The sequence below is a fragment of the Arachis duranensis genome, chromosome 1 (genome assembly GCF_000817695.3).
Source record: "Arachis duranensis cultivar V14167 chromosome 1, aradu.V14167.gnm2.J7QH, whole genome shotgun sequence".
Classification (NCBI taxonomy): Eukaryota; Viridiplantae; Streptophyta; class Magnoliopsida; order Fabales; family Fabaceae; genus Arachis; species Arachis duranensis.
The window spans coordinates 88,029,942-88,056,073 of NC_029772.3; the positions used below are offsets into that span (position 1 = coordinate 88,029,942).

General features: G+C 35.2%; 2 protein-coding genes across 5 annotated transcripts; one reads left to right on the forward strand and one right to left on the reverse strand.

Annotated features, from left to right (window-relative positions):
- Positions 1 to 454: 454 nt before the first annotated feature.
- On the forward strand, positions 455 to 9,280 carry LOC107496149 (uncharacterized). Of its 3 annotated transcripts, XM_052260716.1 has the most exons (19): positions 455 to 1,057; positions 1,381 to 1,906; positions 2,049 to 2,309; positions 2,576 to 2,667; positions 3,129 to 3,338; positions 3,424 to 3,691; positions 3,779 to 3,909; positions 4,856 to 5,034; positions 5,116 to 5,209; positions 5,314 to 5,370; positions 5,728 to 5,868; positions 6,012 to 6,083; positions 6,608 to 6,721; positions 6,898 to 7,059; positions 7,156 to 7,287; positions 7,427 to 7,528; positions 7,616 to 7,695; positions 8,012 to 8,137; positions 8,337 to 9,279. In XM_052260716.1, the coding sequence occupies exons 1-19, from the start codon at positions 557 to 559 to the stop codon at positions 8,908 to 8,910; spliced, it is 3,822 nt and encodes a 1,273-aa protein (XP_052116676.1). In that variant the 5' UTR covers positions 455 to 556; the 3' UTR covers positions 8,911 to 9,279. The 3 variants fall into 3 exon arrangements, with proteins under 3 accessions (XP_052116676.1, XP_052116674.1, XP_052116671.1); XM_052260714.1 differs by having other exon boundaries at positions 3,424 to 3,909; positions 8,349 to 9,280; XM_052260711.1 differs by having other exon boundaries at positions 3,424 to 3,909.
- Positions 9,281 to 9,550: 270 nt separating this feature from the next.
- On the reverse strand, positions 9,551 to 15,468 carry LOC107496158 (3-oxoacyl-[acyl-carrier-protein] synthase II, chloroplastic). Of its 2 annotated transcripts, none has more exons than XM_016117361.3 (14): positions 14,842 to 15,468; positions 13,128 to 13,333; positions 12,849 to 13,052; positions 12,567 to 12,677; positions 12,359 to 12,454; positions 12,141 to 12,186; positions 11,972 to 12,051; positions 11,621 to 11,689; positions 11,248 to 11,332; positions 10,622 to 10,776; positions 10,384 to 10,464; positions 10,242 to 10,301; positions 9,984 to 10,147; positions 9,551 to 9,880 (listed from the first exon to the last, which is right to left on the reverse strand). In XM_016117361.3, the coding sequence occupies exons 1-13, from the start codon at positions 15,176 to 15,178 to the stop codon at positions 10,031 to 10,033; spliced, it is 1,647 nt and encodes a 548-aa protein (XP_015972847.1). In that variant the 5' UTR covers positions 15,179 to 15,468; the 3' UTR covers positions 9,551 to 9,880; positions 9,984 to 10,030. The 2 variants fall into 2 exon arrangements, with proteins under 2 accessions (XP_015972847.1, XP_020998676.1); XM_021143017.2 differs by lacking the exon at positions 14,842 to 15,468 and adding an exon at positions 14,292 to 14,621.
- Positions 15,469 to 26,132: the final 10,664 nt, after the last annotated feature.

A 26,132-nucleotide genomic window follows, 5' to 3' on the forward strand; every position in this document is an offset into this window, starting at 1 on the left:
ATGAAACCGCTGCAAAATAATTTCGTTGCAAAATACTATCTAGCAGCGGTTGTACCAGCAGTTACTAATAACCGCTGCTAAGGGTTTAGCCACACACTATCTTTCAGCGGATTTATCAATCGTTGCTATCCGTTTGGTACCGGTTAAAAACCGCTGCTAATTCTACACATAACCGCTACTATTTGCCGGATGTGGTGTAGTGTATCTACCACCTGTTCACATGGAGCGTTTTTTTTGGACATTTATATGGAGCCTTTTTAGGTCTGTGGCCCGAAGGTTAATAAAAAATTGAACATTTCATTGTTGATTTTTGTTAGACTGGGCCGAAAGGCCCAATGTTTCCCGCGAATCCATAACGCACCGTTAGTTAGCCGCCATTATGAAGAAGAGCAAAAAAAATAACGCATAGCAATAAGTCGTACGGCCCAAAAGGGGTTCTAATTTATTAACCTCTCACTTCACTTGCATCTCCTCGTTGAGTGCTTAAACCTCTGCTGCTGCCGGAGCTAGGGTTTTATTGCACTTTCCGGTGATTAATCCGATTACATCATCCTCCATGGACGACTTCGAGATGGACGCACCATCCATCTTCGGGGAAGGTTCGAACGATGATTTCTGCGACTCAATCCTCTCTCGCTTATCCGGCTCCACCAAGGAAAGCCACTTGCATCTCTGCGCCGTAGTCGGTGCCATGTCTCAGGAGCTCAAGGACCAAAAACTCCCCTCCTCCCCTGTCGCTTATTTTGGCGCTGCATGCTCCTCCCTGGACCGCATATCAGTGGAACCCGACCCTCCCAGCCACGTCATCGGTGCCCTCCTCACCGTTATATCCCTCCTCATTCCGAGAGTGCCCGCTGCGGTGCTGAAGAAGCAGAGGGAATTCTTGTCGGGCCTGGTGGAGCGAGTTCTTCGGTCGTTGGTGGCATCAGAGATTGTCATGGTTTCAGGATTGAAGTGCCTATCACATTTGTTGATTAGAAGGGACAGTGTGGATTGGTCGGATGTGTCTCGGTTGTTCAATGAGTTGTTGAGGTTCCTTACTGATTCACAACCTAAGGTATACTAGCTTCTCTGTAAAAACAAAATCCGAATTTGCAGTTTGTAAAAATCAATGGATATGGGGGCGATAGGGATACCATGATAAAGCTTTCACAGTAATGAGGGTATTGTTTTGTGCTATGTCCCCAAGTTCTTACAACTTTTATACTTAGTTGATCCTGTTCTAATAAGAATGGTACATTACCTATGGTTGGGTCTTGCATATAGCTTCTGTCCCGCTTTAAGATTTCTGCCTCTGTTCTTGATTATAAGGATACTGAATGCTTGCTAAACTGCGGTGCATATTCGAATCTTGTGTGTGCTAACTAAATCTTTTAACAGGTTAGAAGGCAATCTCATTTGTGTCTTCGTGATGTTTTGCTGAACTTCCAAAATTCTTCTCTCTTGGCCCCCGCAAGTGAGGGAGTCAGAAAACTTCTGCAAAGGTCCATTCTGCTGGCTGGTGGAGGAGATGCTAATGCCAGCGAAGGAACTGTTGGAGCCCAGCAGGTTCTGTATATTCTTGATGCTTTGAAAGAAAGTCTTCCCTTCTTGTCACTGAATGACAAGACCACCATTCTCCAGCACTACAAAAAACTCTTGGATTTGCATCAACCTCTAGTCACAAGGCGCATAACAGATGGCTTGAGTTTTCTTTGTCTCTACCCAACATCAGAAGCTTCGCCCGACCCATTACTCGAGTTGTTATGCTCGTTGGCTCATTCTATCTCATCAAATGAGACTTCCGGAGATGGAATGACATTTACATCTACTGCTCGCTTGCTCGCTACTGGAATGAATAAAGTTTATTTGAGCAACAGGGATATATGTGTGGTTAAGCTCCCTCTTGTCTTTAATGCTCTCAAAGGTAAGATATCATACCCCCTTTTCCTTTTTGAATGATTTAATTATGTTGCGCTTCTTAATGCTCTCTATGTGCACATGTTCAAATGTGCTTACCTGTTTCCAAGGTACTTCCTCAAGTATTGTTTTTTCCTTTGAATATGCAGATATTTTGGCATCTGAACATGAAGAGGCAATATATGCAGCCACTGATGCCTTTAAGAGCATGATTAACTCTTGTATTGATGCAAGGTTGATTATGCAGGGAGTGGATCAGATCTCTTGCAGTAATGACAGAGAACCGAGGAAGTCAGGGCCAACCATTATTGAAAAATGCTGTGCAACTATTGAGAGCTTACTTGATTACCACTATACTGCTGTCTGGGACAGAGTATTACAAGTTGTTTCAGCTATGTTTAATAAATTAGGTACTTTGTTTGCTGTCAGATCTCACTCTTCGTTTTTGCACTGATAACCTTTTGCTTGGTGGTAATTAGACTAAGAGAGGCCAACTAGTATTATTTCTAATATAAGAATTATGCTTATGGTTTAATTTGTCTAAACCATGGATGGTGTGTTTAATTTGCCGATATTTGTTTCACCTCTGTTTTTGAGTCGCCTTTTGTAATCTTGTTCTTTAAAATGTATATACTGCAAATTACTTATGTTTGGGACTTTGCTATCATCAATACAGGAAACAGTTCTCCTTATTTTATGAGAGGAATACTCAAAAACCTGGTAGATGTGCAAAAGCTACATGATGAAGATTTTCCCTTTAAGAAACAGGTCTGTTATTTTCCTATTGAAACATTATGTTTTGTCTTAGTTTGAATGGTTTTCCATTAGAGTTGACTAGGAAAAAGTTGGATATATTTTGTATTCTATTATAATATTGAAGGTTTGAAACTTTAAAGTGACTGGGTTGGTTTTAGCAACCATTTTGTTTCTAGGTTCCAAATCTTCGATTTGCTCATGTAATTAGTATTGATAGGGACATTTGGTGCTGTCAATGCTGCTGATTGCGTGCTTAGCAAATAACAGAATAGCTGCTCTGTGCTGCAAACTTCTGTTGTTTTTTATATTTATTATGATTTTTCAAGAATTGGGAGCAAACCTTTTGACTCAGTTCCTTTCTTAGCCTATTTGCCCATTAGTATGTTGTTGACAAGATTCTGGAACTATTTTTTATGTTATAGTTTTCTTTGGGCAACTGATTACTTATGTATGGTACATTCTACATCTTGTAGCTGCATGAATGCTTTGGATCAGCTCTTGCTGCAATGGGACCTGAACGATTGTTGTCCTTTATACCTCTGAATTTGGAAGCTGAAGACTTGTCAGATGCAAATATCTGGCTGTTTCCAATCCTAAAACAGTATATTATTGGTGCCCGTTTAAATTATTTTAAAGATGAAATCTTACCTATGATTGAGCGTATAAGGGAGAAGGCTCGAAAGGTGGGAAACAATTTATTATTTATTTATGAGTTGCAGTATTAGCCTCCCGCAGAGATTTTCGTTACTTACTTTCTCTGTTTTGCAGCTTGAGAAGCAAGGTTTCAAGGTTTCATCAAGGAATGCAGATGCTCTTGCTTACTCTTTGTGGTCTTTGCTGCCTTCATTTTGCAACTATCCTGTGGACACTGCTGAATGTTTTGTGAATCTACAAGGACATTTATGCAGAGAGATAAAAGAGGAACCTGACGTTCGTGGAATAATTTGCAATAGCTTGCAGCTTCTGATTCAGCAAAATAAGAATGCTGAGGAAGCAAATAACACAGATTTTAATGGACAAGATATGGACAAACAAGGTCTTGTCTGTTATTCTCAACAGGTTGCCAAGGACAATGAGGAAGCAAATAACACAGATTTTAATGGACAAGATATGGACAAACAAGGTCTTGTCTGTTATTCTCAACAAGTTGCCAAGGACAATTTGAACGTGCTGAAGTCATCTGCAAAGCACTTACTAGTTGCTCTGGCAGATGTATTCCTGAAGCCCTCAAAAGATGATGGTGGTTGTTTGCAGGTACTAAACTTTGTAAATTGGGAATTGTCTCTTTAGTGTTCAGCAGTGGTGCAGTAATTATGCATCCCTAAATGACTAGTGTATTGCAACATAGAAGATAATTTATAATAAGATGTTAGACATTCTGTTTATGTGGTGGGTCTGTGATAGTTCCCTCTACTTTGTTGGCTACATGTGATATTCATCATTATCATAATTTATCTGTTCTAGAATATTCATATACTTTGTTTGCCATGTAATGCTCATAGGGAATCCTTATTTTGTGTAACTTGGTTGCGGTATTTATGTTTTTCTGTACAATCACTTTGATAGGAGTGATAGAGACTGTATGTTTATTGGAGAAATATTTGGGCTATTCAAAAGCATTAGTTAACACTGTATGTTTAGTAAAAGCAGCAAGTTCATGTGCTACCAATTTAAAAAAATTAGTGCTGTTGAAAGGATTTATGATAGAATACAAAATAAGGAATATCTGGATACATTCTAACTCTTTATTATATTTGTGTCTATTGAAGTCATCTAAAATTTTAAAGCAATTTTACCAAGTACTATTATTATAGCTTGTACTTATTGAAGAATACTTCTATTTTGTTTTACCAAATATATTTGCTACAACTTTTGAAAAGTCATATTTGAAAAAACAAGAAAAATAAGCAACTTTAAAGCAAAAACTTTACCAAACCCATCTTATGTCAGTGGCAAAGGATCTCCCTCCACCAGTGTGAAAATGAAGCATGTTTTTTGCATACTGTTATTTAATTGTTTAGTCTTTCTATAGACAAATTGTTGGTATATGAATATTTCATGGTATGCTGTATCCATTTAGTGATTTTACTAACTGGACTTGTCTTTAGATTCTTCATTGTCTTTGAATTGAATGGATAATTTCTTTGTTACATTTGGCTGGTGCAACAAGTTTATAGAGATGGTTTTGGTCCATTTACAGCGAACTATTGGTGATATTGCTTCCATAGCAGATAACACAGTTGTGGGGAATTTACTCATCCGCAGAATGAGAGAGATGGGAAAACGCCTTAAAGATGCTGGCAGAGTAGACAATTCCCAGAATTTCAGTTCTATGCAGATTGATGAAGCATCAAAAGAAATTTCTTCATTAGTTATCAAGTATCCATAGTCATCTATTTCGTGAATTGTGTATATATGGATTTACTTCATAAAGTTGTGACATATTTCTTTCTATCCCAGGGCACAGTACGTTGATTTTGCAGTTTCCCTGTTGCCTGGTTTAACGGCTGAAGGGATTGATGCATTATATGATGTAATAAAGCCAGCATTAAAGGTCTGACTAAGTATAAGTGTATTTAACTTCGTTCTATTATAGTAGTTCCCCCAACCCCCTTTCACATTTGAAGTTAGAAGTATTATAGTTTTAACTAATTGCAGGACGCCGAAGGTGTCATGCAGAAGAAGGCATACAAAGCACTTTCAATCATTCTCAAGGTAGTCTATACAACATTTGATTTGGTTTTCTGGTCAACCAAAAAGTCTGGGTTGATGTGGTTAAAGCATATTCCTAAAAAAGTATTGATGCTGTATGAACTGTAGCTACAATGCTTCAATTTGTGCTGTTATTTGATGGGGATGCATAATATTGTTGAAAGATTGGTTACCTGTCCAATGGTTAAGTTGAAGTTATTCTAAATATTTCACCACTATATGTTTTCTTTCTTGGATCACTAAAAACTACCTTTAATTGGTGTTTTTACTGCTGAGCTATATTTCATGTTGTGAATATATTTTCTTTGATAGTGTTTACTATTTTGGCTTAAACATTCTGATTTGTGTTTTTCTTGACAGAGTTCAGATAGTTTTGTTTCTTCAAAGTTGAAGGAACTTTTTGAGCTGATGGTTGAAATTCTTCATTCATGCCATTTTTCTGCCAAACGTCACAGGCTTGATTGCCTTTACTTCTTAATAATTCATGCTTCAAAGTCAGAGGTATTAAAAAATGTGTTTTTGCTTCTTTGTTTGTTACCTTGAGTTATTTTTGTAATGATACATCTGATAAGCTGTAGAGTTTGTTGCATCACCTAGTGTTACTGTGTGAACGTAAATAATGTGAAAGCATGCATTGCCTACAGGATAGTTTGGAGGACTTGTGGAGAAAAGATGTTGAAGTTTTCCTTGTCGAAATAATAATTGCTGTTAAAGAGGTAATGTGTTAATTGTGGAATGTTCCAAAATGAGTCGGCATGCAATGTCTTCAACTGGTATTTTCCCCTCTAGTTTATGTATGTATAAGCAACATTTTTCAAATGTGTGGTGTTTTATTTGAATACTAAATGTCTAAATTTGAGCCATCGTTGCAACAGTGCATTGATAAATATTATTGATCAATTTATATTGGGTTTTTTCTATCATTACAAATGTTGTGGACTTTGTTTTTCTTGTGTTATTGACGCTGATTTTGAATAAAATCTTGTTCTGTTAATGTATTTATTTCTTCATTTTGGTCTTGGCACCCGTCAAATTCAATACTACCTAGTCGGTCCTTTTTTTTAAATAGTATGTTGTGGCTGTTCTTGGTGATCATGTCAATGAACAGTGGGTGATCATTCTTCAATGTGTTTTTCAATATGGAGCACTTGGGAATGTTGTTTGGCAAGGACATCAGATTCACCTGAAAATAGTTTCTTAATTCACCTTCGGTGCTAAATTTGGAAGAGTATCTTTGCAGGTTAATAAAAAAACCAGGAACAGGGCTTATGATATACTCGTCCAAATTGGCCATGTACTTGGAGATGAGGAGAGAAATGGGAACAGAGAAAAATTGCTGGAGTATTTTGACAAGGTAATATCTCACTTGTGCTTTTACATCGTCATTAGTTTCTTAATAATCAATATCACCTGCACATCCTCTATTTGATGTGATGTACAGTATTCTACTCATCAATCTTTAGTCTTGAACACGTCATTTATATTTCTCCCTCATTGGGTAATGATTTTGTGAGATCTTCATGAGCTCAGATTGCTGGGGGTCTGGGCGGAAAAACTTCACATATGATAAGTGCAGCTGCAAAAAGTTTAGCTCGCTTGTCATACGAATTCACTGATCTTGTTATACCTGCTTTCGACTGGCTCCGATCGACATATCTCCAACTCCCAACAGAAAATAGAGAGATAATTAAGGTCTGTCCTTCTCTATTTGATTGATTAATGATGATTGAAGGAAATGATATTTTGCCAAACTTCAGGACAATGTGTGTTTTTCATGTCATGCTGCAGGCGAATTTGGGTTTATTGAAGGTATTAGTAGTCAAATTAGAAGCAGAATGTTTAAAAGGGCAGCACCTACGGAGCATGGTGGAAGGTTTGTTGAAGTGGCAAAACAGTACCAAAAATCATTTTAAAGCAAAGGTTGCTTGTTATTTTACGTGTTTTTGTGGAAAACTGCAATTTCATTGATCTGTTATCATGGATGACTGTTGTTTTGTAGATAATGGTGCTTGTTCATGCTGTAAACTGCTAAGTGCTAACACATTCAAATTCTTTGCAGGTTAAACTTCTCTTGGGAATGCTTGTCACAAAGTGTGGACTGGGTGCTGTTAAAGATGTCATACCTGAAGAACATATGAAACTTCTTACCAACATACGCAAGGTAATTTGGACAAGCATTATAGTGTACTTTTTTTTTTTCCTTCCTTTGGAAGAGTTTTTCTGAGATTTTCAATCAATTTCGTAACAGATCCAAGAACGGAAAGAGAGAAAACGGGGTGCTAAATCTGAGGAAACTAAATCACATTTCTCCAAAGCAACCAAGTCCAGGTAATGGTCAAAGTATTTGGTTGCATTATTAGGGACAGAGAAAATAGTTTCAGCACCAGAAACCTATGTGACTCTTGAATTTCTACCCAATTTCACATTTGATGTAGTATTGTTTTGCAAGTGTGTATGATTGTTGCGTATATGAAAGCAAAGTGAATGTTACTATAGTGACTAACTAGAAAAGCTACATCCAGTATGGTGCACCAAATGCCATTTTAAAACATGTTTGTGCATTAATTTGGCATTGAAGCTGTGATTTTTGTTATTATGCACGATTCTTTTATGCACTGACAAATATATGTAAGCTTATTTTCAGGCAAAGTATGTGGAATCATACAAAAATCTTTTCAGATTTTGATGAAGGAAGTGGCGGGAGTGATGTGGACTATCTAAATGCCAAGACAATCTCTGGAAGGGGCAAATCAGCAGCAACTTCATTGAGGTAAGATGTATCTTCTGACTTGCCCATTCTTATTACTGGCTGGATTCTTTTGCTGATTTTATTATTATTTTTAAGATGTAATGAGTAAATTGTCATAGGTCAAACATTTTGTAAGATCTGGCTTAATACTGCAAAATTTATTTTGGTTTGTTCTAGAACTTAAAAATGGACTGTTCCCAATTGTTGGTTGTTTCTGTATGTCCAACATCAGGCTAAAGAAGAATTTGCCTGAGCACTTGTCTGATGAATCAGATGATGAACCGCTTGATCTGCTTGATCGCAAGAAAACATGGTCTGCTCTGAGATCATCTGAGCATCTCAAAAGAAAATCGAGGTCCGAAGATGATGAGATGGAGCTAGATCCCCAAGGACGTTTAGTTATCCGCGAGGAAGGGAAACAGAGGAAGGAAAAGCCTGCCGAACCTGAGTACGATGCTAGGAGTGAGCCTGATAGTCACTTGTCTGGGAAGTCTGGGACTAAAGCCCAGAAGCGAAGGAAAACATCAGACTCCGGGTGGGCTTACACGGGGAAGGAATATGCTAGCAAGAAAGCCAGGGGAGATGTGAAGAGGAAAGACAAGCTCGAACCATACGCATACTGGCCACTTGATAGAAAAATGATGAGTCGCCGACCAGAGCAGCGTGCTGCAGCGAGAAAGGGTATGTCAAGTGTTGTTAAGATGACCAAAAAGTTTGAAGGTAAGAGCGCTTCTGGTGTGTTGTCGATGAAGAGCTTGAAACTAAAGAAGAAAGGCAGCAAAAAGAAAATGTGAATAAGGTCAATGTATATTTGTTTATCATTGATGAGGTAGATAACCATCCGGCAGTTTTCTTTATTTATAAAATCGATTTTAATGTTCTCTTTTGTTTTGTCCTCCGCCCAATGTGTACATCACAAAAATTGATTCTAAAGTAGGTCAGAGCCATTTTGAGTAGGTTTCTTGTTTGTTCTCCAGCAAATGCAAGAACTTTCGGATGTACATTTACTGCTACTCGATTTTGTTTTGCATTTACTCCAATCCGAAGAAAAAGTACCTTCGCATCAAGGATGGATTGCTTTTGGTTAATTTCTCGCATTAAACATGTGCAATATCTCAAGGTTTTTCTGATTCTGATGAGCAATTGTCAAGTTTTGAAACTGACCTTTAATAGAAAGGCGGCAAATAAATCTCAATTTGATGCTGTTAAGGAAAAACCAAAGATATTGTATGATGGAAGATAATATCTAACATCAATTGGAATATAAATTGAGATCTATTTTAAAGAAAACGTTATTTGTCTTTGATATTTAGAGCACAAGAAAAAAGAATTAAGAGTATTATTTTCCAATAATAATAATAAAACTGAGAGATTAAAATCATCCCCTTTTCCCTAAATGGTCTGGTTTAAGGGCAATAGAACAAGGCAGCGAAAAAATAAATTGCAATTTGTTATTGCACAAACTATTTGGGTACATAGGGAATAAATAAAACAGAAGAGCTTATATATACTGCCAAGTGGATTTGTTTAAGAGTCACATCAAAGTGGGTCAAGTCCTACTCTATAAAGGCAATAGCAGCCATTCATGTTCTTCATCGGTGGATAGAACCGGCTCCACCATGTATCTCGGCCAGACAATCTAAACCACGAAACCATCTCTTAACAATGTCCTCAAGAGTTTCTGCTCCAACCATTTCCACATATATTTTCATCCAATTCATGACTTTGATCATGCGTGTAACAATTGCCTGGCTACCTTAGTAACTTAACATAAAAACAACACACAATTTAATACATGTTCAAGGAACATCCACAGTCATCCAAATTAAATGTTTCTCGTACTAGGACGATATATTTAGAGACATACCTTCTGTATAATGGTAGGGAAGGTATTATTCTGAAACATGTATTCATTCACTTATACGGAGCAAATATGATTGAAGAATTGTGGCCCCCAAAACCAAATGAATTGGATAGGGCAGCCTTGATATCTAGTCTCTCTTTCTTTGATCCCACAAGCACTTTGGCATCCTGAATTTTTCTCATCAATTTGGACATGTTAGATTAAAAGATTAAAATTAAAATTTTGAAATGAAGGATGGAATGATGCAACAAGAAACATTACCACTCCTTGATCTGGGTTTTCCAGGTTGATATTGGGATGCACCCACCCTGTCCTAATTGCCTGTATAAGGAGAGAGCAAACCTCAGGACCATTTTAGTCACAAAACGCGGGGTACCGAACTAAGTGATCCATTGGGTTTTACCTGGACTGTTGCTACAGCTTCCACGCCACCAGCTGCTCCTAGTAGATGACCAATCATAGATTTTGTAGAATTCACTCTTAGCTGAAAAAACAAGAGACATTAGTATGGATGACCATATCAGAAGTACCAGTGTTTTACTCAACATGAACTCCAGAAGAACAAGAGATCATGTTTGCCATAGAATTGATCACCAAGATAACAATGTTAATAGTGGTGTAACTTAAAAAGATAGATGTACCTCAGGATTTTGACCAAAACAATGAAGCAGAGCCTGGAACTCCTTAAGATCACCAGCAGGCGTGGATGTGGCATGTGCATTTATGTAGTTCACATCCTCTTTTGATACTCCAGACTGAGCTAATGCCTTTTCAATGCAAAGTATAACGCCAGCTCCTATTTAAGATGGAGTAAAGAAACATGAATGCAAGTTCCGCAGGGAGATACAAATCATTCCTTGTCAAGTCATAGAATACTCAAAGAAGAGTCCGAATGGAATCATAAAGGAAATGTGGTAAAGTACAAGCAGATACTAATTATGACTAGGATTACTAGGTCCACTAATATATGCATATTATTAAATCCCAGGTCCATATTGTCGAGACAAGTCATGATCGCAACATGCAGTTTCAAATTCCATAACGATCTCTGAAGAAGAAATTCCAGTGCCAAACAAGAAAAATGCAACATATAGTATATTTCTAAATACTTAACCCTAACCATCAGCAAATTGCACACATAATTCTAAATATATAAGAATACCCTTGTCACATTCTTTTGCCTTGTTCTCTTCGGATTTTAAGCATGGTAATCATAGCATGCATATAAATGCTTTAAATTTTGCTAGTAAAGGATTTGATATTTTACCATCGGGACGTGGCTCTGTCACATGATATGCATCACAGGTGAAGCTTCCACCAAGGAATTCAGCATATATGGTTGCACCTCTTTTCTGCAATGTAAAAGAGATGCATTTGATTCAGTTGCAAGACAAATGTCAAGCGCAGATTTGACGTGAGAAGTAACAGGTGAATTTTTATGACAAGCAGCAGCCTGAAAATCAATCCTAATTCAAGAGAGAACAGATGTATGAAGTCCTTTAATACTGTTTGAAGGAACTGAAGGATGCACTAAATGAAATAAATTACATGCACGAGTCTGCAGTAATAATATCAAAAGATGCACTGTCATTTCATAAGGGATGTTCTGTTCTAAAATTATTAGATCAGATTTCCTGTACCTTTGCATGCTCCAAGTCCTCCAAAAGTAAAACTCCAGCTCCTTCCCCCATGACAAATCCATCTCGGTTCTGGAATATCATAAACAGCCTAATTAGAAAAACTGAATTTGCCATAGCTCATATCCATAGAAGACAGCATTTTTGTGATCAAAAGAAGAAGTTGTATCTGTGACCATTGTAACGTTAGTTTTTAATAAACTATGCTGTTCAGATTACAAGAAAGGATACAAGACTTGGTCATCAAATTTCATTATAATTATAGTCGTATTATTTCAAAAATAAAAAATGATGAAAGCCTCAGCAATACAAAACATGGTGAGTAGCAGAAAGAATGAGCAGGTGTTGTATTACAATGTCCCAAGGGCGTGAAGCTTTGGTAGGGTCTGTATTCCTCTGTGATAGGGCTCTGCATGCCACAAAACCTCCCAAACCTGTACCAATGATTAGTGGATTCATATCAGCTAGATTTATGGCACGATAACCGTATGCAGGTGAAAAAGAATCAATGGTGAGATCATACCAATGGGTATAATAGCAGCATCTGAGCCACCACAAAGCATCACATCCTGCATGAATATTTTCATATTAAATTTATCAATACATTTTGATGCAATGACCATATCATTACACCAAACTGTCTCAGGAAAAAAAAGTTAAATAAATAAATAAATAGAAGGTATAATATTGGATACGAAAAATTTACCATCATGAGAGTAATATCAAAGCATGAATACTTACAGCTTCACCTCTTATGATGTGGTTTGCTGCATTCAATATACAAAAGTTACTTGTAGCACAAGCTGTAGAGATTGAATAATTAGGGCCCATCCATCCCTGTAATCCATAAAAGATAACAATGTTTGTTAGACTCTGAAGACAACATAGCCAAAATAAAAGCTTGGTACGAAACAAAACACCAATTTATGGTGTCCATGCAACAACAGACCAGATCCATCGCAAGTATGGCAGATCCCATATTTGTTGTGGCAAAAGGTACACAAAAAGGATTCATCTTCTTATATGATACTCTTAAAGCTTCAATGGCATCATTAAAAACCTGCTCAATAGAAAAAGCACCAAAAATCATAGTCAATAAAACAAGGGCACAAGGTTGAAAATATAGCACACTCGTCTGCTCCATTTGGATTGCAGTGGCATTAAATTCAGTCCACAACACCAGCTGGTTTTACAAGATTTGTATCTCAACATGAAAGTAAGACAAGGTTACCTTCATGCCACCCATTGCTGAGCCAATCAAAACCCCACATTTTTCCTTATTCAACTCATCCATTACATCTTCAGTAATTCCACCATCAACTAAGGCCTTTTTACCGGCTGTTAGCAAATAGAGCATAAATTTATCCATTCTCTTCGAAAGTTTTGGTGCAACCCAGCCATCGGTGGAGAACGACTTGATCTCACCAGCAATCCTCTGGAAACATAGAATATTCAGAACAAAAGCTACAACAGACAACAAAAAATACAATTTCAATCATATATAACTTGCCGTTGGATATTCAGCACAATCAAATGTCTCGATCTCACTAATGCCGCTAACACCATCAAGTAAATTGTTGTAGTAAACATCTGGTTCGTGACCAAGAGGTGTAACAACGCCCAACCCGGTCACAACTACTCGCCTTTGTTTTGTAGGAGGTTTTTTCGTTGTTGTGACTTCATGTGCAGGTTCCACAGCTACAGCCATTGTTTTACCTTATAGTTTTGCAATTCAGAGGAATAAGTCAGCAATAATAAAAATTGCATGCAACTGCCTATCATTCAAGAAATTCGTATCAGAAGCATACAAAGAAAGAACGGCCCACAGCTTATAGTTCAACATGATGCATGTGTAGTTTCCAATGATCATGATAAGGATATGTTCTTTTGGGAAGTAGAAATGGGGTGAAATTTTTACAATAAGTTCTATGAGTGAAATTACACATGGGCCACATCCATTGTAAATTCCCAACCCATTTTTAACCCCTAACAGAACATACCCTTGGTGCACATTAATGTTGAGCAGGAAATGCAACCCCAGCCATTAACAAAAATATGCTTAGGTTTATCCAAGGTAGTAATTCTAAGACTATGGTAACAAAAATGCTATGAAACCTCGAAAAATTCATTAGACCCAACTTATATCCCTTGCTTTAAATCAAAACACTCAAGACCACTGAATACTAGAACCCATCAGGCAGGGACATGCATGCAGCAGTAGTAGACTTGTCCAGTGTGTTAAAAACATACTAAAGAACTAGGAGCAAAAATAACTTGTGGATAGTTTGTGCCAGAATCATCTATTTTACATGATAATTTAAAAAAAAAATTGAGGGAAAAAAAAAGGAGCCTCTGACTTGCTTATGTGTGCTTATGACAAAGGCATAACTTACCTCCACTATTTTACATAGAGAAACAAAAAACTAGAGAGAGAGGGAGAGAGAGGTAATCCCACGTGGGGGCGATATTTACATAGTAGTTAACTTCAGAACACTTCAGTGTGATTATTATTTTCATGAAGAAAAGCAAAAAAAAAAAAATAAAAGTCAAAAGAAATTTATTTTTGTTTGAGTTGATTCTGTGAATATGCTGAACTACCTCAACGAGATTGCAAGAAATTCAAAGTGATGATGCGAACATTAACCAATATTTAATGGGAACTTTATGTAGATACCTGAGTGTACGATAAATACAAGGAAATGAAGTAGGAATGGGAAATGAAAGCAAAAAGCATGGGCAATGGCATAGTGTTGTAGCAACATGTCCTAATTAAGTGACACAGGTGCACCATCAACCTCAGCAAAGAAAGAACAACAACTACCCCCATACTCCTAATATTATAAACCGTACCCTCAAAACAGTTAAACAGAGCAGGTAGAACAACCCTCCATACTAAACCACCAAGCAACCCCATTTATTAGGATGACCAACCAAAAGACAAAGATCCAAGCTAACACTTGTGCATTTTAAGTAATTCAGAAAAAAAGGGAAAAAAGCCACACACACACACACACATCCTTCAGAAGACCAGAAAATCAGAACCCAGATTTCATAACCATAATAAAAAAACTATTATTATTATTATATTAATATAAGAAAATTAAATAAATGAATCAAATTGAAATACCCAGTACGGGGTACAGATTAAAATTGCAAAAAGCACCAGAAATATCTTAACTTGAGGTGATTTAAGTGGGGAAAATTAAAAAAAAAAAAAAGTTTACCAGAATGAGCAAGTTTATTGAGACGGGTGTGTCTGCGATTGGGAGTTGTGGATCGAAAGAGAGAAGAGAAGGCATTGTGAGTGTTGCAGTAGTCATCGCAGGGCTCGAAGGAGCTTATGAGTCCCTGAATGCTGGATCCGTAGAGCGAAGAAATCAATCTCATGTTCAATTGGGAGGTGTTTGGTGGCAGCGCCTTCGTCCTCCTTGACCTCTTGGATGAGCGAAGCGCTGCCTTTGGTGTCCCGGCGCGGTCAGCGTGGCACGTGACTGACATGCAAGCTGCCACCAGCCACGTGCAGAGGGGTGAGGCCATGGATGAAGCAGCGGAATGTATCATGTTGTCTAAAGCAGAAGCTCGCAAGAGAATCGAGGACGTTTCAGTGAAGATACATGTACATGTATGTATGTATGTATGTATATACAAAGAAGAAGAAGAAGAAAAAGAAAGTGAGTTGTGGGGGTTTTGAAGAAGGTTGAGAGTTGAGAGAGTGAGAAAGAGAATCGATCTGAGAGAATAAGGAAAAGGGAGGCGTTGTGAAGTCTCAAAGAGTCTAAAGTCTCTGCTTTTTCTGCAATCTGACTCTCACTCGCTCCTTCGCTTCTCATTTCATTTGCTTTCCCTATTAATTTTATTTTATTTAATTTTCTACTAACCTCTCTTCTTTTTCTTCGCTATTCATCATTATTTATGCAATATTTTCTACTTATATTGTACTTTTATTTTTTTTATCATTAGTGTAAAACGTGACATAGCATTTATTTTATTCTTGCTTTCAGATTTTCTTTAGTCAAAATAATACTTTATTCTCAGTAAGACTTTTTTTTACGAAAATTTGAAAGTAAATACCAAAATTAGTTAATAATTAAGAGATAAAGATCAGTTTAAATTGATTTTTAAAAAAATATTTAGTTTTTATTTTTTTAAATAAGATTTTTAAAAAATTTAAATATTAAAAACGTTTTTTGTTTCTATTTTTTTAAAAGTAAAATATTGTTAACTTTTAAAAAAGTAAATTGTTTAATTTTTTAATAAATTAAAAAATGTATCTAAATAAATTTAGAATTGAATAAAAAATACTTTAATTTTTTTTAAAAAAAATATTTTTCACTCGAAAAAACTAATCCAAATCAACACTAAAACCTAATTTGCTCATAAATTTTCATCTAATAATTAGTTGGGCTTTTAAATTTTAAACAAAAGCTATTTTTAACCGTAAATCAAATTAATTTTTTTAATAATCAATCTAATTAATAAAATGCTTAAAATACTTATGAGATGCTCATTTAGTTAAATGTCATGTAAACAAGTTGAGAGACATTACTATCTGCAAGCCACTGATGAGCTGTTAATACTTAATAGTTATCTGCACACATAACACATAAGTATTCATGTAATACAGTAATAGAATGGGTGACAAAATGACTTGATTGAATTATAGTTATAAAACTCATTATCAAATTAAGTATGTTTAAAATTTATATTAATTATCAGATCAAATTCATGAATCAAAATTTATCTTATCTCTAATTATATGATAAATAAAAATATTTGAATTTTATCTCTTGATGATTATTAAAAAGTCCCATATATGTAAACTAGTAGTTGAATATGATACAAAAAAAATTGAAATTAATCCGTATATATTATCATATACATTCTAAAAAATAAAGACCACAAAAGAAAAGGAAAAGAAAAAATGCTGGTGCATATCAGTGTCTCCTTTTGCTGGCTACGTGACCTGAAATAATGTAACAGAGATGCAAATTGAAAATTAATATTACTTTTTTTTTGGGGAATGGAAGGCTAATTTTTTTTATATTGGTTAAATATGTGTAATACATTGTTATTGGAAGATTAGGTGTTTTTTTATGGTGTTTTATTTAAATTGGACAGTCTGATTTGTTTGAAGAAAAAATGAACTACAAATCAGAGAGTCTGATTTGTTTGAAAAAAAAAACTACAAATCGTATGGTCTGTTTTGTATTTTTTAATAAAAATCAGACGGTCCGATTTTAACATTAAAATTTTTTTATTTTCGAAATCACAGATCGAACTGTCCGATTTTTGATTGTTTGAAAAAAAATAAAATAAATTGGTGCATCTGATTTGTAGCTCCTATAACAAAATTAAACACTTCTCTTTTCACATCGTTGGGAGATACACTCTTCTCTCTCCTACACGAAAAAGAAAAAGTGAGAATGGAAAGCACTTCTGAATGCTATGAACCTTTTTCTATTGCGGCGTGCAAGTGTCACACATCCAACATTGTATCACATTTATCACATTACTCAAATTTCAATATCAAATTGATTCAAATTCACCAAAAAAAAATTTTTGAAACATGAATATTGGTTGACCTGTCGAATATCACACTCAATGTATACTATTTTGTTTACATGTGTTTCATATATATTAAGTATGTGTATTAATAGAACATAAAAAATACTTTTTAAGTTTTTCAACTATGGCACACAAAAAAAAATGAATGAGTTTCTAAGTTTTTCAAATATAGCTCGCGAGAAAAAATTAATGAGAAAGAGATTGATGGAAAGTGGAGATAGCCGAACTTGATTTATGCTGATTTGCTCAGAAAACAACATGCAACCACTGATTCTAGATTCTACCCACGAAATTCGAAATGCTGGCTCAACTAATGTTACGAGTTGTTGTTTGTTACAAAGTAGTTGCTTTAAATTACTAGTTCCCCAAATATTGTGTAGGCTATATAGATAAAAAATATTACTATTATAATAAAATTAATTACTAATATATTTATATATAAATATATATAATTTATTTTATTTTTAATATATATTTATATTTTAACATATATTTTATATTAGTAACTGAGTTTAATAATTAATTTTGGCGTATATATATATATATATAATCGATTTTGTTTCTAGTTATTGCAAATGAAGGAAGGACAATCATCCATACATACGAGTCCAAACCCAAGGAATGACAATTCACAAATATATGATTCTTTTCTCCAAATAAACGCATATTTTCACCTAACATGTGCTATCTCTATACATAAAATACTAGAGTGTTTATCGTTGCACAATTGATTTTTGTAAATAATGTGAACAATAAATTTTAAAATTAATTCAATAAAATAAAAATATACTACATTCCTATCGAAATTACAATCGAAATTACAGAAATTACAAATGAAAAAAAAGAGATTACTGTATGCAAAACTATATTATTCACTAAATTCATTATCTACCTATACTTTTCTATCGATATATATTATATTTATATCAAAATAAGACTTTGAGTGCCACTATAGAAATTAAATCATATTACAATCTAATAATAGTAATACTTCAAATTTAAAAACTTGTTTTAACATATTTGATATAGAATTTGATTTAACATAAAAAAATTAATTGAAAAGTTTTATGTTGTCTATTAAAATTTCGTTTAAGCACTACTTTGTTAAGTTTATTGAAAAAACGTTTGAATACTACATTTTATAGTGCATTTATCGTTAGAATTTTTGTTATAGCAAAATCTTATTAATAATGAAGTCCAATGTGAGAATTGAGTGAGTTATTTATGTTTCGATTATATGGGAAAAAAGTAAAATTCCTGAGGAAAAAAGGATAAAATTCTTGTGAATATGATAGGAAAAGGTACTATCTTTGTATTGTGCACAAAATATTCAATTTTTGTCCCAGTTAGTGAGAGGCAGATAATATCATTTATTATCTTTGTTGTTACTTGTACTTATTTGGGCCTGTGAGGATAATATCATCCTTCAAATGTTACTATAATTTTGACCAACCAAAATTAAAAAAACAATAAAGACCCCTGAACTATAATCAGGCTAGTACAATGCAGTAAATTTTTTTTGAAAAAATTAGGTCAGACAACTTTATTTTAACTTTAGATATTATAAAGTTAAAATAAAGTGGTTAGCTCATTAGTCCGCTTAAACAAGTGTCGGGGGTTCAAATCCTATATTGTGCATGCAGCAACCCATTGGCCAGCGGCAAACCCTTAAATAGAGCTCAGTACCGCGACGGATTAGTCCTTGACCTGTCGGGTTGGGAGATACCGTGAGAAACAAAAAAAATATATTATACACACAATATTAAGAATTTTCATGTATTATTAGTCATAGTCAAATTTCCAATCCAAATATATCTATTACAATTTACAAGATACAAGATAAGAAATTTTACCGCTAAAAGTAAGATTTTAAGTACGTACAATGCAATAATTAAATGAGGTAGCTCAGGCTGTGGAATGAACGAAACCTATAGTACTGCAATTCTGCAAATAAAGTGCTTTTAATTTAAGCCTATTAAGTATTAACTCTTGCGGTGCGTCAAATCCTAACATTGATTAAGGGTTTGTTGCTTAATGAATGTTAATTATATTCATTAATTCTCAAAATTTGTGTTATTTAATATATGTTTGGTTTACCTAACTATTGTTGTTATGTTTTATTTTTGGAATTGATTAACTTGTGTTCTTAAAACACATTTTTAAAATGTAATAATAAGATTTTTTCATTATTTTTAATATATTCAATGTATTAATTAGAAATATAAAAAATTTTTTTGGTAACAATTTTTATAAAATATTTTTTATGGTATTTTTTACCTATGTTTTTAGAGTACAAATTAGTAAAATTCTTAATTATTTTTGTGACTAAATTAACTCTAAATGGTTTAACTTTTAAAGATGCATATTAAAATTCTTGTCCATAGAAATTATTAAATTTTTTTATTTCAATAATACATAAAAATTTTCGATAATTTTGTTTTCAAGTAATAATTTTAACATTATTCTAAGAATACATAATAACTAAACTCTTCTGTAAATAATACTTAAAAAAATTCCACAAAATCATTTGATTGCTCACTTAAATAGCATTACATTATAATAACTCAACTATCTGCATTCTTAAATGCATTCTTTCATTTCTTTTTCTTTTTTTTTTCCTTGCAGCATATGATAAATGAAACCAAGAAGAAGTAAATAATGTCAAGGCCCTATTTAGATTTTGATGGAAAGTTTTATACTTTTATTAGCATTATTCTTGTTGAAATTTTTAAAGGTTAATTTCCTCCAAGAAAAAAAAATAGAGATAGAAGCAGTAATTAGGTGGGCTAAATATATCTTAAATAATACAATATTTAATTAAGAATAATAAGTGAGTGTAATTAATTTTCTTAATCTGTGTCTTCAAATCCTTGTTTTTCTGGGATGTAACGCTCGTCTGGTAATCAATAATAATCAATGTGCTAGATTGGAACTAGGTTGATCTACATTAGAAATTTGTACTCCATCCTTGTAATATAAGCAAGGTTATGGAATAAACTCACAGCTTTAATTAATTTAATTTGTGCTAACTCCTAAGGTTATGTAATTAAGTGGCTGCTGAGAAAAAGATTTGGCTTAGGAGGTTGGTACGAGGGAGCCAAACTTTTCACGTGCAGTGTGTTTTTCATGACACTAACGCTATCACATCTTAATTATTTGAAATTATTTTTCTAATTTGTGGGGTGCAAGTGCAACGTATACTACTTAATAATTTATCCTATTACCATGAAACAAAAATCATAACAATCTGGAAGCTCAAATTATTCAAAGTGCAATAATATGGTCCCCTATCTCAGTTTTGTTTGTTTTTTAGCAACTTACACGTACCATGTCCTTATTAATTTTTTTTTCCCCCACGTATTCATAGATGAAGATAATGTTATCAATTTTTTGCATGAACCTAATTAAAGGGTTGGATAATGCGATACGCTTCTACAAATGTTATCACAGAGCGACCAATGGATTGTGATCACAACAAGAAGATTTGTTTTACTAGCTATAAACCACTCTAAATCTCTGGAGTTTAGACTTGTTTGCTTAAATTTTAGAATACACAATAAATTAAACCTGTATGAAACTTATTAATTATATGGGTTCATGCACTCACTTCTCCTCCCGTAAAAGTGGATTATTTGATGAGAAGACAATTAAAAGGTGAAGAGCAAGTTGTGTGTGAGCCTAAATATAAAGACGTAAGTGTGTTTCTTTGTTTAAGGATTTTGTGGACAAATATTAGCATATTAGAACTCAAACTTCATTTAAAAGGGCTGTTTCCCCTTTTTTCCTTGCTATATTTCCGAATCAAATGGAATGGTTCTTTCATGGGATCCAATCTGTTTTTACTTTTTCAGAAATTTTGGATCCAAAGTGTCAAATTACCATTTGAATGATCTTTTTGAGTAAATAATTAAATTCATTCTTAAAAGAATATTTGTTTTTTAAATTGGTCTCTAGAATATATTTTTTTAATTAAATTCGTCTTTAAAAATTTTTAAATTGATCATATTAGTCCGTGGTCCATCAATGTTAGCGTTATAATTTAGTGATATGGCATGTTAAGTAATACAAATGTACACACCTAGTTTTAATTACCTACTAGTATAATAAGTTTATAAAATTAGATCAAATTAACTCTGAATTGAGATATTTTAATGTCTTAAAATCTCTTCAATTTAGAGTTGATTTGATCTAATTTTATAAATTTATTATGTTAGTAGCTATTTAAAACTTTCAGGTATATATTGTGGTCAGTATAATCACTTAACGTGTCACATCAATAAATTTTGATACTGTTAGTAATAGAAAAACTAATATAACTAACTTAAAATCTTTAAAAGATAAATTTAATTACAAAATTTTTTTCGAAAACTAATTTGTAAAACGAGTGATTTTTTATTCTTCCACTTTTTTCATATACAAATAAGGGTAGTGCATATTTATATATTTCAACAAATTTATGTAAACCCACTATTACATATAAAAAGAAAATCACAAATCCTTCTACTAAGTGATAGAAAAGAAGGTCATTAGTAAAAATGGGAAAATGAAGAAGAAGAAAAAGTATTGAATGATTACATGTCATTTTATTGTTTGGAAACTTATACTTCCATAGATAAATGAGAGAATACAATGGATTTAAGAATTTAACTTGCCATCATAGTCCGAGTAGCATGGGTATATAAGTTTTTGGGGTCAGAATGGATTATTATTTAGTAAATCACTAAATCCACAATAGCCACACGGCAAAATGGTTAATTGAGTTTGTTGGCCTGTAAAGCTTATTGGACTGGGCCCGAAATTGTGATTTAAACAATATTGTGATAATTATCATTCTAGCATGTCCAAACATAGAAACCGAAAACCTTGTGTATTTTCGGATGGGCTTAAGCATTCAAATATCTTCGAGCCGAAAAGGAACAAAAATAAATAAACAAAATTCTTTTCAAAAAGCATCTATTGAGCACCACTAATGAGTATGGTGGTGACTGGTGAATCTTAAAATAATATAGTGTAGGACCATGCTATGAATATCACTCAACATAGGACTCAAATGTCACTATTTGAGGACATGGTTTTATTATTTTCTGTTGCTTCAATTATTGAAGTTGCAAGTACGTAGTGCATTCTTTTGAGTCTTGACGATTCTTCCATGTCATTCCTCTTATGATGCTAGAGCATCATCATCTAAATTACGAACACCAACCAATTATTTTCCGCAAATTATTCATGTTTTTAGTATTCAGACGATGATGATGTTGTGGGTAATAACTAGTCAATGTTGCGCAATAATTCTGTTTAGGGAAAATGACAAATTAGTCCCTGAACTTTTAAATCGTGGACAAAACTATCTCTGAAGACCTAAAAATACTAAAACGCCTTTTACTATTCAAAACGTATGATGGATCGATCCTTTTGTCTAAAATGCTCTCCCATACCTAACAGAGAGGGGTGATGTGTCGCTGAGTTGGTGTGTGTTGGACCTAGACGACCGTAACGGTGCACATATAAGATAGGTGGATTGAAGTTAGGGACAAATTGATCCCTGGATGATAACACGACGTCGTATTTGTGTTTGCCCTATGTGTTTAAATGGAACTCGTTCACCATTACCGTTGTTCATTTTTGTGAGTGATTGAGGGTGGTGGTATTGTGCAAGCTTAAATGGCAGTGACGGAGCCTCATCCAACACACGACGCGTTCAACTGCCACCAACCGTGAAATGCGTGGAAGCTGCAGAGGAGAAGGACGAGATTGTGCCGACATGTAAATGCGGGGTATACGCCATATTGTACAAATCAAGGACGGCGACGAACCCTAATAGATTGTTCTTTGGGTGTCCGTTCTTTAAGGTATGTTGGTGATTTTATTTTGTCAATTTGATTATACGGGAGTTGATTATGTTTTGTTTGTTCTGGAATGATGAACATGCAGCTGAAAAATCCCAGTCACTGCAAGTTCTTCTTATGGCTGGATGACTATGTTTCAACAATAAGAGTCCTTGAGAAGTTTATTACGAAAAACGAGGTTGATGATCTGAAAGTGTATCTTGGGAAGAAGGTAGTGGAACAGAAGCTGATTGATTTGGAGAAGAAGGTGTTGTATCTAGAGAAGAAGAAGAATGTTAATCTGTATTTGGTTATTCTTGCAGTGATTTCTGTAATTTTTGTTTCTGTTATTGTCAATCTTGGCTGAAAAGTAGGTAAAAAAATGATGTAATGTAGTATGGGATGAGTTTCCATTTTGTTGTATGCTTTTGGAACAAAAATGTTGTAGTTAAATTATGATATATTAAGCAAAGAAATTGGCCTAAGCAAGTTAATGGCATAATTATTTAGAGATATGATTATATATGTAAAGCATAATTTAATCTCATAAAAGTTTTGTTAATATTAACAAAAGAAGTCAATAACATATCTACTGCCAAAGCAAGGCATAACTTAAGCCTGCACGGTATACATAATCACATTGTTTTCAAAAAGAGTTGTTATGTAAAATAACAGTGTTTCCCAAAAAGAGAGCATTAACTAAAGTTTATACATAATCACATTGTTGATGTCATGACTAAAGCCTAAACATGGAGCATTAACTACTTGGCTTGTTTAGTCCTGGAGTGGGGATGAACTTAAACAGCCGTTGAGTTGCTTTGCCTGCTGTTGATCCGACATAAAATTCCAACCGTGGTTGGCTACATCACCAATATCCTCCTGTAAGCATGTTAGGAACCACTTCCAAGATTCTTTGTTCTCTGATCTTGCAACTGCGTATGCAACCACGTAGAACTGGTTGTTAGCATCCTGTGCAATAGCAGATAGTAGTTGTCCCCCATGGTATGTTTTAAGAAATGCTCCATCTAAGTGGATCAATAGTCTACAGCCACTCTTGAATCCTTGCTTGCAGGCCTCAAAACAAACATACAACTTGTCAAACATAAGGGCTGCTTGAGGCTGAAGAATCAGGTCTAGCAATGCAGAAGAACCAGGGTTACTTCTATGTATCTCTAATAAGTAATCCCTCAATTTTTCGTACTGTTGTCTTTCGCTACCCATGATCCTCTCCCTTGCCTCCTTCACAGCTCTATACACCATCTTTGGGTGTGCAGTAAGGTCAAATTCATCTCTTAGAAAATCAATAGCTTCATGAGTTGTCATATGCGGGTGCGTTGCCATCCTCTTCTCCACCTTTTTACTGATCCAGTGTTGATCAGCGGCGTTGCTTCCAAGGTCCCTTGCACAAGTGTGCTCGTTTCTATACGTCTTGACTTGGAAGCATTGTAGTTGCCGATTGTAAGACAAGTGGGCAATCCAAGCACACTCTTCATCCTTGCACCCAACCCTGACTCTTTCCTTGTCATTCTTGATCTAAACCAACTCCCGGCCTTCAGCAATGAAGGTATCCTTTACCACCTCTTTGAACCTCTCAATTGTTGCAAATCTTGTTCCAAGCTCAAATCTTCCCTCTCCGAAACTATATTGGTCGTTGAACTCAGGTCACTGATGTTTGTTTCCCTCATCCTCAGAAGAAACGGGTGTATGTAGCTCCTCAGATTCATACTCCCATATAATATCATCACCATCCGTGTCTACATCACTCATGTAGTCTACCAGTGCTGGCCTTGGTCCTTTGGTCCTATTGGTCTCTATTTTAGGCCTACATCTACTGGGCTCCCCTGCAGGCCTATATCCACTGGGCTTTCCATCAGGCCCACCTTCCTCGGGTTCATGGGCAGGTCCTTTCTTTCTTGCAGCAGACCTTGTTCTTTGAGACACACGTCGAGCTTGCTTCCTGGGTTGCTTACTTGGCTGAGGGGTTCTCTTAGAGGAATGAGGCACTTGTTTCCTCTTTCCTCTGCCAGACCCACTGACAACAGCTTCCCCACTATCACTATTACTTTCATCACCGAGAGGTGGAGGTGCATATGGCTTATCCTCTGCGCTCTCGTAACTATCGTGTTCCGTCGACGACTCGCCCAATTCATCCACCTGGACACCAACATCATCTTCCTCTGCCTCAACGTTTTCCTTGCCAGCACAATCTACAGGCTCTGGGTCATCAATAAGATGATAAAAAAATATATAGAACTCATCAGTATCTTTATTTGTCATCTTTGCTTGGCGCATCTAGTTGATGCCTGCATCTCCCCTCAGAACATGCAGCCCTGACTCCATATCCTTGCTCTTTGGATCATACCAGTATGCCTCCTTGTATGATTGATATCCCAATTCTTTGAACAGTGTTATCAAATCACCGAAATTTACAAAATCCAGGTCCATGGGGGGAAACCTCTCAACCTTACCATCCACATAAACTAACTCACCATTCGGAGCCCGTTGAAAGTAGCCCCCGTGATGGAAAACAGGAATCACGAAAATATCTACCATCTGCATCATTGTTTGACTCAACGATTACCACTAAGCATTAGCAAATGAACAACTACCTAAGCCATAAACCACACACAACTCATCTTCCATGCCCCTCCCAACACTACATTACACCTAAACCCCAACCCACGACATGCAAAGCAGATAACGTTCGAAAGTAAATATCACATTCAGTTTCGCAGTAAAGGTACTTACCACTACCGATGACACCCGCAACTCCACCAATGAAGCTTCATTGGCGCAACCTTACACGAAGACAACGACGGGAAGAAGATCAATCGTTTTTTTGGAGGAAAAAGATCATACATATGTGTGCTAGGGCTTCTTTGGAATTGTGTATGATTGAAATGGGCTTCTTTGGAATTCTGACTACAGCCAACGTTCTAAAAGCGACGTCGTTTTCAATCATAAGGACGTATTTGTCCAAGACTTTTTCCCAACGGGCACACCAACATCCCTCAACGGTCCCGTCTTGCCACCTAGGCCCAACACACGCCAACTAAGTGACAAGTCACCCCTCTCCGTTACGTCTGGCACATCATTTTGCACGGAAGGATCGATCCGTCACACGT